Source organism: Rhinatrema bivittatum, chromosome 2 (assembly GCF_901001135.1).
Source record: "Rhinatrema bivittatum chromosome 2, aRhiBiv1.1, whole genome shotgun sequence".
Lineage (NCBI taxonomy): Eukaryota > Metazoa > Chordata > Amphibia > Gymnophiona > Rhinatrematidae > Rhinatrema > Rhinatrema bivittatum.
The window spans coordinates 524643999-524661530 of NC_042616.1; the positions used below are offsets into that span (position 1 = coordinate 524643999).

The 17532-nt window shown below is 40.0% G+C and overlaps 1 protein-coding gene across 2 annotated transcripts in view; it reads right to left on the reverse strand.

The window, feature by feature from the left end:
* Positions 1-17532, reverse strand: part of DCDC2 (doublecortin domain containing 2) — a 445801-nt gene that overhangs the window by 243802 nt on the left and 184467 nt on the right. For both annotated transcript variants that reach the window (XM_029590761.1, XM_029590762.1), the window contains exon 6: positions 15826-15880. In XM_029590761.1, coding sequence (XP_029446621.1) covers positions 15826-15880 — 55 coding nt within the window. The remainder of the gene's footprint in view (positions 1-15825; positions 15881-17532) is intronic.

Consider the following 17532-nt stretch of genomic DNA (forward strand, 5'->3'; position numbering starts at 1 on the left):
CTTGGATGCATGCTGCAAATTTATGTGACTCTAATCTATGTTTGAAGTGTAGAACGGAAAAAGGAAGTTTATTCCACTGCCTATGGGAATGTGTCTTGATCCAACAATACTGGACTGAAGTACTCACGGAATTTCAGACAATTTTGGGAAGTGTGATAAGAGCAATTCCAAAGCTATGTCTGTTTCGTCTTTTTGACACTGAGCAGGAGGATTTCTCAGACACGGTCAAAATATTCCTTGGTAAGGCTCTCCTCATTGGCCTACAAACTATTATGGCGGTATGGATATCGTCAGACAGGCCACAAAAAGCACACTGGAAGAGCCGACTTAATAACCTGCTACAAATGGAATATATATCCACAAAACAGAAAATGCAGAAAGCACGTAAACAATGTGAGGCCATCTGGACACCATATTGGCATACATTACCACTATCCACGAGAGACAACATCACGAAGCTACAGGGATTGGGACTACATTGAAACATCCCGCTCCACGTAGTAATGCAAAGTCGACTTAGTGCAACGGTGCTCTAATGCAACCAACTGTGTTGTAATACTACAGTTACCGATATCACTTCATGACATACCAGTCAGAATGTAGGGAGGGGGGGGCAAGGAGAACAAAGTTGCCGGTTTGTTATATACTTTTGAAATGTACTTAACACAGTGTTATACTGTTTCAATTCAAAAAACTTAATAAAGAAATTAATTTAAAAAAAAATATGTATTACATTTTTCCACATTAGCAAATAAAAAACCTAAAGTACTTAAGTAAAAAAAAAATCTTACAGTCAAGTTTCTATACAGAAGTATATGTGACAGTTTATGTGTCCTGTAGGCAAGACAAAGAAAGAAAGAAAGAGAGAACACTCACCCACTTGATTCATCACCAGGGACAGGAATATACAAAGTAAAAACTGCAGAAAAAAATTAAAATAGTGTCCTGGGAAGGAGTCAGGGACCTGGCTTCACCCTCCCCCCCCCCCCCAATCAGAGAGAATAGAGGAATGGGGAAGACAAAGAGAGCATAGACTGGGAGAGGGACACTAGTCATCTACAGCAGCCGTGGAGCAGGAAGGAAGCACAGCTTGGAAGGAAATCTAGAGCAAGGACAGGAAAGGAAAGAGGAACAAAAGTGTGGTCCTGGAGGGAGAAAGTATGCATAAATGGGCTTGGCAGGCAAGAAAGGGTCAACATGCTTAGCATAGTTCCAAGCTAAAGAGGAACATTAAAAACATCCAGGTCAATATAGAGTAACCCATCAAGCAGAGAAATTATCCAGATAAAATTACAAGAAACTTTAGCCCTATATTCAGCCACACTGAACCGGCTAAAAGTGATCATGAATATGCTAGGTTAATATTACTTGAGTAACTTTGCCAATCACAGACTGTTGAATATTGTAAATAAATAAAAATAAGTACCAGGGTCAAGTGATACTCAAGCTCCAATTTCCCCTCCCCCAAGTTAAAAAAAAGTAAAAACAGCAGCCTCTGTGGGCCTGATCCCCCACCCAAGAGAAAAATTAAACATAGCAGGCAAACAGCACCTCAATACCTCTCCTTCCTGTCCCAATCCCATCAAGACAAAGCACTGGACAGAGATCCCCCTATATATCCTAACTCTAAAATTTTGGGCTGCCAAATTCCTATCCCCTTACCAGAACCTTCAACTCCCCCAAAGTGCCAAGAAACCCCAACCGGAGAATACGAGACTCCTACCTCCTCCACCTAGGTTGTAGTTTAAGTGCTAGTACAGCTCTTAGCTGTACCAGCATTTAATATGTATTTATTCACTTCACTCCCTCAATGATTGATCCTATTCACTAAAATAAATACCCTTGCATGTTCTCTATCGTATGCAGCTATATTTTAACCAGATGGGGGGTGAAAAATTTAAACTTTAAGGTTTGTCTGGCTAACTTCAGGAGTTTGTCGGAGAAACGCCTTTGAGCATCTCCCTCTGTGTAACTAGAGATCTGTGGGAGAGCTAGATGTTTATATTTATGCTCTCTTCATGTAGAAGTTAACCTAACAAAAATAAACCTCCTTCAGCTGAACACTAAGAGGAGAATGAATATTAGGCCAAGGGACCTGGAATGCTGGCCTCAAAAGCGTATGATTTAATCCAATTCTAAATTTATTTATAGGCGAGTTCATGAACAAAACAGTAAATATTCTTCTACAAAGTGCCTCCATAATCAAAACTAAAAATCAAATACACAGTGCCACTGTATATAAGGCTTAGCATATTTTGTACATTAGAGAGCTATATTAAACTCAAAAGCTGCTGTTACTGACACATTAGGCAGCATAATGTCTAGTCACATTGATCAGGGATTCTTTTCCCTTTAGAAAAGAGGGAAGGCCAGGCTCAAAATTCAACGTTATTTATTCTCCACCATATCGAAAATAGCACCTTAGCTAAATAATAAGTTTTAGAACTTAGCAAATGATTAACTAATTTACCTTGAAGACAGATTTTTACTACTGCTGGGGCATCCACTTTGGCAACAGTAGCAGCAACAGCAGTAGCAGCAGCAGCAGCAGCAGAGCAGTCAGTGAGGTCACAAAGCTGCCTATTTCCCACAATGGAGAGGGGATTTTGCGACATTAATACTCCACTTATGCCAGCACAAAATGGACATTCCCAATAGCACTAGAAAGCCCTCCTAAAAATGAGCTAGTTCTCAATCCTTTTTCATCCAAAAACTATTGTTGAATTCTGAACATGGAATTCCACCGTTAAAGGCTCAGTTATATTTGCTTATCAACTAAATTTACTTTTATACTTTGAAAATTTGCAGGATAACTAATAAAATAATCAGTATTTGTATTTCAGATGACTATGCACATTTCCCCTCTCCAGCAAAATACAAGCTATGACGATTGCTATTTGTGGGCTCATCCAGTGCAATTACACAGTAGATTAGCTCTTAGTTATTAATGCCAACAATGTATATTCTGCTCATATCTAAACTGATTAAAGGCTTTGGTCCATCAGGCCTATTTTTTTTTTTTTTTTAATGCCATATATAACTGTTTTGCTCTTTATCCATCCCTGAAGCAATCAGTTATAGCAGGCGAGGATCTCTCTACTTTACGTTTCAAAACACATGTGGAAGATATAAGCTAAATATAGAAGCTTGTGCAATATTCTGTGACAATACATAATCTGAAGGTTTAGATATCATTACCTTTGCCAAATACTCTATCTCATCTACTATATTCAACATCATTTTTGGGGAGAGAGGTTTCTCTGAGATGTATGCATGTATAGAACTAAAGCAGAGGAGTAGACTAGTGGTTAGGGCAACAAGCTGTAAACTAGAGAAGCCAGAGTTCAAATCCTTTTTCTACCGATGCTCCTCGTAACCTTGAGCAAGTCACTTAACTTTCCCTGCTTCTAGCACAAACTTAGAGGATCATTTACTAAAGCTGGATTAGGGCTTTACTGCTCGGTAAATAACTTAACACGCAGATAATGTGTGATATTTCAAATACCACACATTCTCCCCCCCCCCTCCCCCAAAGAATCCCCAGTGCAATGCAGGTATTAAAATAAGCAGGTTTGCATGCAGATCAGCTCATTACTAGTACATCCTATGCAAATGAAGGAATGCAGCTTGCCTCAAAATTTGCAAGCCTCATTATTTCATTGAAAGTCAGATACACCTCAAGACATGTAGTTATCTTACCCCCAAAGCACAGTCCTAATGCTCCCAAGCTTTCTTCTTAAAGGGCCCAAGTGACCTGCATACTACTATTTCCCTCAGTAGAGTAAAATTCCCTGGGAGTCTATTTAAAACCCTAACCCACCACCAACCCTTGACACAGCTAAAGTAGAAAAAGTAAATAAAGTTTCAAGTCCCCAGTCCAACCACCAATGACCAAACCCCAATCCTTGTTAGTAAATAAATAAATAGGTCTCCCCAATCCTCCTCAATAGTTACTAATAGTCCCCAGTAGTCCAGCTGAAGCCATATCACTCTCTAGGGATCCAGGCCTGCCATCACCATTTTAAAAATGGTTCCAGTCAGCAATATACACACTTTTATCAATAGTGTGTACGGGGCTGACCTGTGCCATTTTTAAAATGGCAATACCAGGCCCAAAACCGGATTAGAATACTAAAACTTAGTAAATCGACCCCTTAGATTGTAAATAGTTTTGGGTGGGAAACTACCTACTGCACCTGATAGCATCTCACCTTGAACTTAGATCTGGAAATGTGAGTAATTAATTCTAAAAATCAATTAAAGACGTTATAAAAAGAAACAGAGTGGGATACAACATAAGAACATAAGAAAATGCCATACTGGGTCAGACCAAGGGTCCATCAAGCCCAGCATCCTGTTTCCAATTGTGGCCAATCCAGGCCATAAGAACCTGGCAAGTACCCAAAAACTAAGTCTTTTCCATGTAACCATTGCTAATGGCAGTGGCTATTCTCTAAGTGAACTTAATAGCAGGTAATGGACTTCTCCTCCAAGAACTTATCCAAACCTTTTTTAAACACAGCTATACTAACAGCACTAACCACATCCTCCGGCAACAAATTCCAGAGTCTAATTGTGTGTTGAGTAAAAAAGAACTTTCTCCGATTAGTTTTAAATGTGCCCCATGCTAACTTCATGGAGTGCCCCCTAGTCTTTCTACTATCCGAAAGAGTAAATAACCGATTCACATCTACCCGTTCTAGACCTCTCATGATTTTAAACACCTCTATCATATCCCCCCTCAGTCGTCTCTTCTCCAAGCTGAAAAGTCCTAACCTCTTTAGTCTTTCCTCATAGGGGAGTTGTTCCATTCCCCTTATCATTTTGGTAGCCCTTCTCTGTACCTTCTCCATCGCAATTATATCTTTTTTGAGATGCGACGACCAGAATTGTACACAGTATTCAAGGTGCGGTCTCACCATGGAGCGATACAGAGGCATTATGACATTTTCTGTTTTATTCACCATTCCCTTTCTAATAATTCCCAACATTCTGTTTGCTTTTTTGACTGCCGCAGCACACTGTACCGACAATTTCAATGATACCTAGATCTCTTTCTTGGGTTGTAGCACCTAATATGGAACCCAACATTGTGTAATTATAGCATGGGTTATTTTTCCCTATATGCATCACCTTGCACTTATCCACATTAAATTTCATCTGCCATTTGGATGCCCAATTTTCCAGTCTCACAAGGTCTTCCTGCAATTTATCACAATCTACTTGTGATTTAACTACTCTGAACAATTTTGTGTCATCTGCAAATTTGATTATCTCACTCGTCGTATTTCTTTCCAGATCATTTATAAATATATTGAAAAGTAAGGGTCCCAAAACAGATCCCTGAGGCACTCCACTGTCCACTCCCTTCCACTGAGAAAATTGCCCATTTAATCCTACTCTCTGTTTCCTGTCTTTTAGCCAGTTTGCAATCCACGAATGGACATCGCCACCTATCCCATGACTTTTTACTTTTCCTAGAAGCCTCTCATGAGGAACTTTGTCAAACGCCTTCTGAAAATCCAAGTATACTATATCTACCGGTTCACCTTTATCCACGTTTATTAACTCCTTCAAAAAAGTGAAGCAGATTTGTGAGGCAAAGACTTGTCCTGGGTAAAGCCATGCAGACTTTGTTCCATTAAACCATGTCTTTCTATATGTTCTGTGATTTTGATGTTTAGAACACTTTCCACTATTTTTCCTGGCACTGAAGTCAGGCTAACCGGTCTGTAGTTTCCCGGATCGCCCCTGGAGCCCTTTTTAAATATTGGAGCCCAAGTTTCATCATCTGCTATAATAGAAAAGAAACTGCAAATTGGAAAAAAGAATTTTTTTAAAGAGGAGACCTCATAAGATTTCAAGATCACTTCTCTTAGCAGATTTCCGACTGATAAGATTGTAGCAGTATCAGGTGTATGAACAGCATGCTTTAAGACACCATGACAGCACATATGGACTTGTTTGCCCCAGATACATTTCTGGTGAGAGCACTGTGTTTATCGTCAAATATTTATTTATTTTAAATTATTTATGGATCGCTTTCCTGATCAAATCTCCCAAAGCAGTTTACAAAAAACAATAAAAAACCATCATATATAATATAAAATACAGCAATAACAAAATATTAAAACATAAGTAAAACAACATTTATGTTCAAATTGTTTTATTAAGTGATGCATGTAATAAACTATTTACAAAACACTGTCACTGAAAGACAACTCATAAACTGTTACAGAAAAGATCATATAAAAAGACAGCAGCATTGCACCGGCATGTAATCACATTATATTCCAAGGAAATACACCCCCTCCCCCTCCCCTCCAGGGCACAGCAGCCAACATTCTTAGAGCAAACCAGGCCTTGAGGAGCTTACTCCTTTGCTGCCCTGGGTTCCAAATGCTTATGCAGATGTAATATAAAGGCTGCTACGCACCATCCCCTACTACGTCCCTACCCTCCTCCCTTCCCATGATAACCCCTCCCCCCCAACCCATCCTCCAGTGATTATGTTCATATATTGTCTGATTGTTGCCATAGCAGAATTTATTAGTCATTATGTACTAAACTTCTCATTCTGTGCGGTAATGATTGCAAATATGGTTCCCAGGTCTGTAGAAAGGAAGTTTGATGTCTGGGCGAGCTCCCAGAGGACAAATTTTCCATTTGCATCAGTCTGTGAAAGTGACTTCGCCACACCCAAAATGATGGTGTCGTTTCTTCCATCTAATGGATGAGAATTACTTTTTTCCCTACCATGCATGCCTTCTGCAAGAGAATACGTAAACTCCCTATCAAAACTAAATATCGAGTAATACAATGAAATAGCCATAAATATGGGGGCATTGGTACATAAGAACATAAGAAATTGCCATGCTGGGTCAGACCAAGGGTCCATCAAGCCCAGCATCCTGTTTCCAACAGAGGCTAAAAACCAGGCCACAAGAACCTGGTAATTACCCAAACACTAAGAAGAACCCATGCTACTGATGCAATTAATAGCAGTGGCTATTCCCTAAGTATAATTGATTAATAGCCATTAATGGACTTCTCCTCCAAGAACTTATCCAAACCTTTTTTGAACCCAGCTACACTAACTGCACTAACCAATGCGGTCATATATCTTACAATCTGTCGCCAGTAACCTTGAATTTTCGGACATGCCCAGAAAATGTGAGACATATTCCCGGACACCTGGCAGCGTTTGCATGTGGCTGTGGGGGTAAGGCCAGCACGGAATGCAATATGTGGAGAGATATACGCATGTCTCAAAAATTTTAAGTGCATTTCTCTAAAATACATATTGCTGGTGATGGAAAGCACACTCCTGACACTAAATGCAAAAATAGTTTATGTCAGCAAAAAGGCACCATCTCGGTTCCAGCGTTCTACCACTAACTGATATGAGTCCTTAGGCAAGCCATGTGTTAACCTTCGGTAATACCCTGAAAGAGTGGGGGCTTTCAAATGGTCAAACTGAAAAAAGTCATCTAAGGCCTTAAACGCTGCCAAGTGTGTAGCAGGGGGTCCCAACGATCGTATATAATGGTGAACTTGTAAATACCCAAACATGTAGGATCCCGATAACCCATAATACTCCTGCAAGTAGTCAAAAGATAACATAGAACCTTCAGCATCTAGAACATGGCCCAGACTCAGAATACCCTTTCGCCTCCAGGTTTGAAAGCACTGCGTGATGGACCCTGGGGAGAAATCTAAATTTCCGCACAAGGGTAAGAGATAGGAACATACTCTAGAGATCCCCAGAGATTTGGTTAAATATATCCACGCTTTCCTGAGGGGTAGTATGAGTGGATGATTCATTAGCAGGGGTGAAATTGTTGTTCCTGGGCACATGAGAACATAGCTCAGGGCTAAGGGGGCAATCAATGTATGCTCGGCCGAAAGATTGACACAGGGATAATGTCCCAGAAGCCAGCCACAGAGCAGGCGATGGTTGGCCGCCAGCCCATAGAGGTTAAGAGTAGGAATCCCCATTCCCCCCTTGCCCATGGGAGCTTCAGCCATTTCAATGGGATTCTGGCTTTTTTCCCCCTCCATATAAAGTGACAAAGGAGTTAATCAATGCGGGAGTGATCCTGAGAGGATAATATTAAAGAGAAATTCTGGAAGATGTAAAGCCATTTAGGCAAAAGTGCCATTTTAAATAGGTTTATCCGGCCTCCCACTGAGAAGGGTAGATCTCGCCAGATTTTCAACTTCTCCTGGGTGGCCCGTAGTAGTGGGGGGATATTGAGGGTATATATATTTTGTAAATCCGTGGTGAGATGGATCCCTAAATATTTAATGGAGTCGGGAGCCCATTTCAAGGGGAAGGGTCCCCTCCATCTCTTCTGGAGGGTTTCCAGAAAAGCTAGCGCCTCCGACTTATCCCAATTAATGCGCATCCCTGAAAATGCCTCAAAAAGCCAGAAAAGAACAAGAAGGGCCCCTAAAGACCTGTGAGGAGACGTAAGAAAGAGTAACACGTCATCCGCAAAGGCCACACATTTAAAAACTTCTTATTTCCCGCCCCCATGGAATTGTATTCCCCTGATAGCAGGAGTGTCTTGAATGGCTAGCAAGAACGGCTTCAGGGTCAATTTAAAAAAAGTAGTGGGGAGAGCGGACATCCCTGCCTGGTCCCCCGTTCCACCACAAATGAATCAGTCAGCCCTCATTTACACAGATACGCGGCTCAGGGTTATGATATAGAAGTTGAATGGCTTGATAGAAGAGACTCCTGAACCCCATTAACTGTAAGACATGAAACATGTAGCCCCATTCCACTCTAGCAAAGGCTTTCTCCGCATCCAGACTAACCATCAAATAAGGTTTAAATTCGAGAGCAAAGAGCCATTGCTATAGCCACTTGCCAGATATTTCGCAGCGCATACCGCTGTTTCATGAAGCCCACTTGGCCAGGTTTAATCAAGGAGGGAAGAACATTCCCCAGACGGTCTGCGAGAATTTTGGCTAGGATTTTGTTATCCACGTTCAGCAAGGATATGGGACGGTATGACGCTGGCAATAATGGATCCTTTCCTAGTTTGGGAAGAATGGTCACATAAGCCTGGTTCCCCCCCGTAGGGAATGTCCCCTGGCTAATCAGTGTATTATAAACAGTAAGTAGCAATTTAGATAGTGGCGTCGTGAGACATTTATAAAATTCAGAGCTATACCCATCCAGGCCAGGGGCTTTTAATTTTTGCATATTGTGTATAACCCGAGTCCCCTCCTCTTCGGAGATGGGTTCATTCAGATAACGACTGAATTCCACCGTTAGGGCGGGAAGTTGAAGCAGATACCCAAAGACCTCCCCATTTAGAAACATCCCAGCCCTCAGTCTGGTATAACTAAGAATAATAAGTATGAAAAGCTTGCATTATGCCTTCGGTATGCGTTACCATCTGATTTTGTGTATTTTTAATGGCATAGACATATTTAGAGCCTCTAGCTGATTTGATTAACTGTGCCATCAGCTTGTCTGATTTTTGACCAAATTGAAATAATTTAAATTTGTAATATAGAAGGCTTTTCTTCGTGCACTGGTGTAGTAGTGTATTGATAGCTGTTTGTTTAGAAAGAAATCCTTCCCTATGACTTTTGGTGTGACAGCGTATTAAATTCCGTTTGGCTTTCTGAAGTTGGGCAGTCAGAGCTATAAGTTGTTTATATAAAGATTTTTTCCGGTGTGCCACATAGGAAATTATATCTCCTCTGAGCCCCACCTTGGCGGTATTCCAAAATAAAATAGGATCTTGTTTGTGATGAGCATTCAAAAGCTCAAACGCTGCCCATTTTTCTTTTATATATTTTTGGAAAGTTATATCCTCTGCTAAAAAATATGGGTATTTCCATTGAAAGATATTATGTTTAGAGAGGGGGTTGGTCATTTCTAGCCAAATCGGTGCGTGGTCAGAAATTATCACATCTCCAATTCCCACACCCATGATCTTAAAGAAACTATTGGTACTCACTAAGAAATAATCTAGTCTAGCATGAGTTGCATGCGCCCGTGAGATATGTGTAAACTCCCTCTCTAGTGGGTGTAATGTACGCCAAGCATCGGTTAGATGCAGGGTAGATTCTAAGAATGGAATTCCTTTGCTAGGCCTACCCAAAGCTTTGGCCGATGAGGATCTATCACAGAGAGGGTCTTTAATCGCATTAAAGTCGCCCCCCACTATCAGCATATCATCAAGATAGGGTAGGAGCAAGGCATGAAGTTCTCGAAAGAAGGAAACCTGATATACATTTGGAGCATAAACATTGCATAGGATAAGAGGGGTGTTTGTATTCTGTTTCCAAATTTATATATCGACCCTTAGGGTCCTTAACTTCTTTCAACATTTTAATGGGGAAGGATTTCCTGATTAAGACAGCTACCCCAGCAGATCTGGTACTAGTGGATGCATAATGAACTGAGCCCACCCAGCGCTAGCTTAGTTTACTGTGTTCCAAGTCAGTTAAGTGGGTCTCTTGTAAGAAGGCAATATCAGCTGATTTTTTATTCAGGGCCTGCAAAATCTTAGACCATTTAATAGGAGAATTAATTCCCCCTACATTCCAGGAGAAGAGAAAAGAATTCCGACTACTCAGAGACATTACCACTAATAGTACAACAACAATGAGAGTTCTTGTGAAGAGGGGTGAGTCTCCCAGCTGGACCCCCCCCCCCCCTCCTGGCTATGAGAAGTAGAGACAACTTGTCATGGTTCCTGCATAACAACATAAAAATCTCTGAGAGTTCTCCCCCCTCCCCCTCTCTCCCGATGCTCATGCCCCTGCATTGCCCAACCCTCCCCTTTCCCCTTCCCCTCCCTCCCTCCTCATCCCCCCTGCCCAGCCCTGCACCCCCTTGGATCCTACCCCCAAATTCTGTACCCGCTATAGATACAGCGGGAGGAGATCACTTCAACATGACCCAAACCTCCCCCCCCATCCCCCACCCCAAATCCATCTGCAGCGATCATGTCATTAAACAAACCATAAACTGATAAACATTGTCAAGGTCAGCCTTAGAGAATTAATACCTGGTGTCCTCAAATCTGGAAAAATCTCGGGTCAGTTCTCAGGAGGTCTCCCTTCCATTTCAAAGAGAGGGGAAAGACGGAATAAACTGCAATAATGTCCCTTCCAGGATCGCACATCTTCAAAGAGGACTACTGATGGCAAGCTGCCCAATCTTGGCGCAGTAGAATGGAGAAACTGGTGAGTTCATTCACCGAACCTTGAAATCTCCAACATAATGGACAAAGAAACCCTAAGTTAACCCCTAAGTTAACCCCTAAGTTAAACCCTAAGTTTGATGTAAACCGGCCTGATATGACGCCTGTCATGACGTTCGGTATAGAAAAATGTTAAATAAAATAAAAATAAATAAAAGAAACGTTGCCCAGGCTTAACAAGTGAAACTGGCTAGGCGAAGAGAGGTCGCAGAACTTGCACCCAGGATGCAGATTGAGAAGAAAAAAGATGAAAAAAAAAGGGGGAGCATGTTTTAAAATCTGCCCCAAAGTCTACTTGAAAGTAAAAATAGTAAGACCGTTTTGATCTGAATTCATTGAAAACTGTACTTTATGCATTTGTACTCTATCATTTGGATTACTGTAATTCCTTGTTTGTGGGATTACCAGCAAAAACTTTACACAAGCTACAAGTAATTCAAAATAATACTGCATATATAGTCAATGGGAACCCTAGAAGATCTCCAACCAAATTGTTATTATTAGGTTTGCATTAGCTCCTGATGAATATATGCTGCAAATTCAAAATTGTTTTGCTTCCATTTAAAACATTGCATGGTCTATGCCCTCCACATTTAAAATAAAAACTGAAATGATATGAGGCAAACTGTAAGGAAGATTGTATATACAAACAGAAAACATACATTGAAATGTTTGTATGCCAATACAAGAAATCTAAAAAAATAAAATGGACATTTAGAATATATAGCAATGAATAAAGAGATAGGCATATTTGGCATTTCAGAGTCCTAGTGGAAGAAGGAAAACCAATGGAACAGTGCAATACCAGGGTACAAATTATATCACAATGATAGGGTGGATCAAATGGGTGAGTGTGAGGGAGTTGCGCAATGTTAGAGATGGCGCAGAGCCAAATAGGATAAAGATCTTGCAGGAGGCTAAATGCACTGTGGAATCTGTATGGATAGAAATTTTGTGAGTGATGGGGAATAATAGCATTAGGGGTATGCTACCATTCACCTGTCTAAGAAGAATAGACAGACATTGATAATTTTTAAGCATTTTACTTAATCTGCTCTTTATTTAAAAGTACCCGGGAGGCAAGATGGTGGCATAGGTGGTACGCTGATCACAAGCTCCCGAAATTTCTTCTTATTCAATATTTCTTCAATAAGATATGCCATCGAAGAGAAAAGGCAAAGTAAGGATTTTTCCACCCGAATCCTTACCACCTTTGGGGCAGCTGGACATCCTGCGATATATGCGCCAACTGGATGTGGAGGGAGCCGGGGAACCCGATGTGAGCACCAGCGGGAGAGAGCTGGGAGCTCCTGCGGATGAGTCGTCCCTCAGCCCCGATGCTAGGCCACCTCCGGCGCAGCGTTACCCCGACCGAGTCACTCCCCAGTTGCAGGTCGATGACACGGCCGGTGCGACGGGGGGGGTGGAGGCTGACTCTGAGCAGACGCCAATAGTGAGGGAGTCCGCCTGGGAGGGCAGTGTTCCGATCGGTGTGGAGTCCTGGAGGAGCCCGGAGATGGTGGTTAGCCCCGGAGGAGGAGGTGGGGAGACGCTGCCAGACGGACTTTTGAGAAGAACACCACTCTACGCCGACGGTGAGTCCCCAAATTTAACAGCTAGTCCGGAGGCAGTGACGCTTGAGTCACTGTGGGACTTAATGGTGGGTCAAGGTCAAGCTATAAAAAGACTGGAGAATAAAATGGACTCCTTGAATTATAATATCCAACAGAGAATACTAGAAGTCCAAACTCAAGCCACTGAAACCACAGTTAAAGTCTCTGAGGCTGAAAAGAAAATTCAGTCTCTTCAAGTAGTTAATGCAGCAGTGGTAAGAGAGCAAATGGCTTGTTCTAGACGTTTAGAAGCGCTAGAACATAACATACGGCATCTCAATCTACGAATGCTGAACTTTCCTAAAGTAGCTGGAGAAATTCCTTTTCTCACTTTAAAGAGACTTTTTAGAGAAGGTCTGGGATATACGGAAGAGAATATGCCTTCAATAAATTTTTGCAAATTTGTGAATAACAGACCTTCCATTACAAAGACTAGATCTGCTCCAGCTATTCCAATGAACTTGACCAGTTTTCTAGAAAACTCTGAGACAGACGTTCTGGAAAGAAGTACATTACTGGTTGCATTTATATCTGTGCAAGATCTAAACGGAGTTATGAGGAATTACTTTCGGAAATTTCCATTATTATTCTATGGTCAGGCTATACGTATCTATCTGGATTTAGCACAGATTACGCAAATTAGAAGGAGAGAATTCCTTACTTTAAGACAAGATGTTATTTCTCTAGGCTATACTTTTACGCTTCACTACCCCAGTAAATGTATCCTGAGGAAAGGAGATGAATGTTTTATTTTCTTTCAGGTTGATCAACTTCGTCACTTTATAGATGCCCGTAGACCCATTACTTCTTCCCCAGTTGACTAGTAAAGGGCTATTGTAAAGTAAATATTCCAGTTTAGTCCTATGTTAATGCTATGACAATTAATCTAGTTTCCTAATTTTCTCCCATTTAATTTTCTTTGCCTCCACTCTGAATTTAAGGGATTGCCACATAAAAATAATGAAAAAAAAAAAATTCTATATATAGGTATGATTACGTTTAAACTGCTTCAAAGTGTTGATCTCCAAAAGAAAAGAAACTGGATCTAATTTGTCTTATGTATGGAAAGGATTTATATTTCCCCATTTCAATTATTGTTTTGTATTCAGTAATATGTAATCAAACCTAGAATATTTTACTTTCTTGTAATTGAAAAAGGATAAATAAAGAATTTAAAAAAGTACCGGGCTACTCTTGACTTTATTAGAACCTGTTGTTGGGATGCTCTGACTTCCCTGATTAGTAAGTATCTTTTCAAGATACCACCCTGTGAGCCATGCATTGCTGCGAGGCTGTTGGCATTTGCCCATGATCTTGTATAAAAGCTGCTGTATTTGCTTTTTAAGCAGCACCAGCAGTCTGGTTTTACCCTGCTTCCACATACCATTCAAGCTTCTCTTATTTATTTATTTGCAAATTTTTTAATACTGTCTACATCTTACTAACTGGTAAGTGCAGCTTCTACTTACCTGTCCTCTCTGATTTCTCCTTATATTAACCCTTCCTTATGAACTCTCTTTATTGGGCAATTTGCAATTATCTGTGTCTTTCTCCTCCGTCACCATCTCCCGACTCCACACTTTCTACTTGCTGCACTATATGCCTGAATAGACTTGCTAAATTGTTGCATCAAATCCAATCTAAAAATCAATCTTTTTGAAGCTGTTTTTAAATCTTAAACCCAGCTTCACCATGATCATAGCTATGTTCATTTTAATCATTTTTTTTCAATGAATATGCTTCCTCAAAGCATCTTACTTGTTTTGTATGTGTGTTTTGACTAGATTGAAAGCTCCACAGAGAAAGGATTATGACTTATGTGTGCCTGTCTAGTGCTGCATATATGTCTGGTAGCACTACAGAAATTATCATTAGTAGTAATGGGGGTAAAAGTCCAGGTAGTTGTGAATCAAGGATCATGGCATTGTTAACCAATAAAGACTGGCTAGTAATTTTACAAATGTAATCCTTGCTAGGGGCACATAAAATGAAAATAGTCCTGCTGCTGGGTTTTTATGGTCCTGGCACCAACTCTGTCGGTAAAAAAACAATGGTTAGATAAGATGATGAGAATTGCATTACTGAAATATACTTACTAATGTCCTATGAAATCACATGCAACTAATAAGTCTATTTTGGGCTTTTATGAAATTGTACACCAACTGAACAAAGTTGTTTTCTGTTCTTAACACAATTTGTGACTGCAGTATTAGGGCTCAAACCAAATATGTTCTCAAAGCAAATTTCTCACATAAATGCTCTTCTTGGCCATAAAGCGTTCTACACAATAGATACATGGCTCCTGGAAAGGTGTGAATCAGTCTTGTGAGAGAATTATGAGATATGTAAAAAGCTACAACTACAGACATGAAACAGCTATTGCTGTCACTTTAAATTCTGAGCATCAATACAGCATGACTAATACCCATCACTCAGTCACCTCACTTGGCAAAAGGTATTCTTATAAGTTAGAATAATGCATGAATTATACTCATAAATAATAAACAAGCCAATCATTAAGCACAGAATTGTAATTATTCTGAATATTTAAATTAGGGGGTAACTAAAGTACTTTTTAAACAAATGTGAAGATTATGACAGAGAATACATTCTTCAAGTATTAAATGGAACACATATTTTAAATAGAGGGAAATGCTTTCTATATGACTGTGTGATCTACATATTAAGTTAAACAGTTGACCATAATTTGGTTTCCAAAAATAAATGGGTTGTGACTGCACTTTAGAAATTGTAGAACCCTAAAGGTATTTGAACAGAAGCATTTACTGATCATAGCAGTCATTCTAGCTATTGAGATTATAGCATATCCTTGCATATAAGATTATAAATAGACCCATATTATTTCATTGCCCTCAAAAACACTGCACGCTAGCTGGCTCTAGTTCGTGTCCCCCAAAGAAAGTGACATTTTCTCCTTCCAAAATTCTATAGAAATAGTCATCAAAAAATCTGCTACTTACATTCTCCTTGTGCTTTCTGGATCCTATAATTGGAGGTAGTGAAGAGGATTTTGAACTAATAAAACAAAACAAAGGATAAAAATCTAAATATTATATTCATTGCATAAAAAAAAATATCCTTCCTCCTCCCCCATCCCTCTGCCTGTTATTCATTTACTAAGTTATTCCACTCAAGTCTTTTCTAGTTGTTTTCCATTTTAGTCACATCGGCCCTGAAGAAAATGGATTCTTTGCAGACTGTGATACTATATACTGGATAAACCAAATAACTATCCAAAGATGATGATCTACATAAAATGTGTAATTTGGGATTAAGGTCAATTGGTATAGCAAAAACCTGGTCTATAAGTAGTAGGACTGATACTATCTAGTACGTTTCTCATGCATTTAACAAAGCCCTTTACCTGGGAGAATGGATTAACTTTAATCTATTCTTTCAACATTAAACTTCCTTTCTACAGTGTAGGCATGGTTTTGCATTTTCTTTTTTATTTCGTGCACTGTAAAGCTGCCTCCTGAATAATGGAGGCACCATATTAAGTCTTCCCAAACTACTAAATCAATGGGCATTAACGTGATCAATATAAGAAAAACTTCCATGTTATGTAATGCTGCATTACAATTACAGATGGCTCACAGTTAATCAAGTCTTGCACCTGGAGCATTAACATAGAAACATGATGGCAGAAACAGACCATATGGTCTATCTAATCTGCCCATCCACATCAATTGCTCAACTATGTCCACGTATAACACATGGACATAGTATAATTCATGGACTTTATAATAATATATAGTAACATTAAAACAGGTTTGATTACCTATAAACAGAGTTATCCATAGACAGCAGGATGAATTAATGTGTAGGTGACATCATTCAACAATACCAACACAGACCCAGCTCTCAAAGCTCAGTAAAAACGTGGAAGTTTCTGCGCACATTCTACCCCATGAGTCCCTTAGTCTCTTCCAGCACTTAAGCTTTAATGAGGTAGTCAAATCTCCAAAGAGGCAGGTTAATTCATCCTGCTGTCTAAAGAGAACAATATTTAGACAAGCAAACTTGCTTTCTTCATCGACAAGCAAGCATGAATTAACCAAAATGCGTGGATAGTCTCAAGCTGAAGGATGCACATCAGTACATACTGCAAGACAATCGACTCCACAAAGGAGAGTGGACTACTAGGAGAACAGGCTGTACAGAACTGCTTGCCCAAACTTACTGTCACCTCGAGACATGCTGTCCAGACAGTAATGAGACATGAAGGTGTAAATTGATGAAGTAGTAGTTTTGTAGATGTCTTCAATGGAAGTGTCCCTGAGATAAACCACTGAAATCATCATGGCTCATACTTGATAAAAAGTGACAAAATCTGTAATCTGTAAGCCAACCAATGCATAATAGTGCACTACACAGTTCGCTTGGCAACTCCCTTCCCAATCTATTAGGATCAAAGAAAACGAATAGTTGAAAAGATTCACAGTGAGGTTCACTTTTCTTTAAATAATACACCAAGGCTTGCTACTGTCCAAGAAGAGAACAGCTCATTCTCCACTGTGCACATGAGGTCTTGGAAAAAATGCAGGTAGCACAATGGCTTGATTAATTTGAAACAAGAATACTACTTTCAGAACGAACTTGGGATGAATTTGTAGAACCACCCTATTGTGAAAAAAATTACATGTATGGTAAATATGAATCCAGAG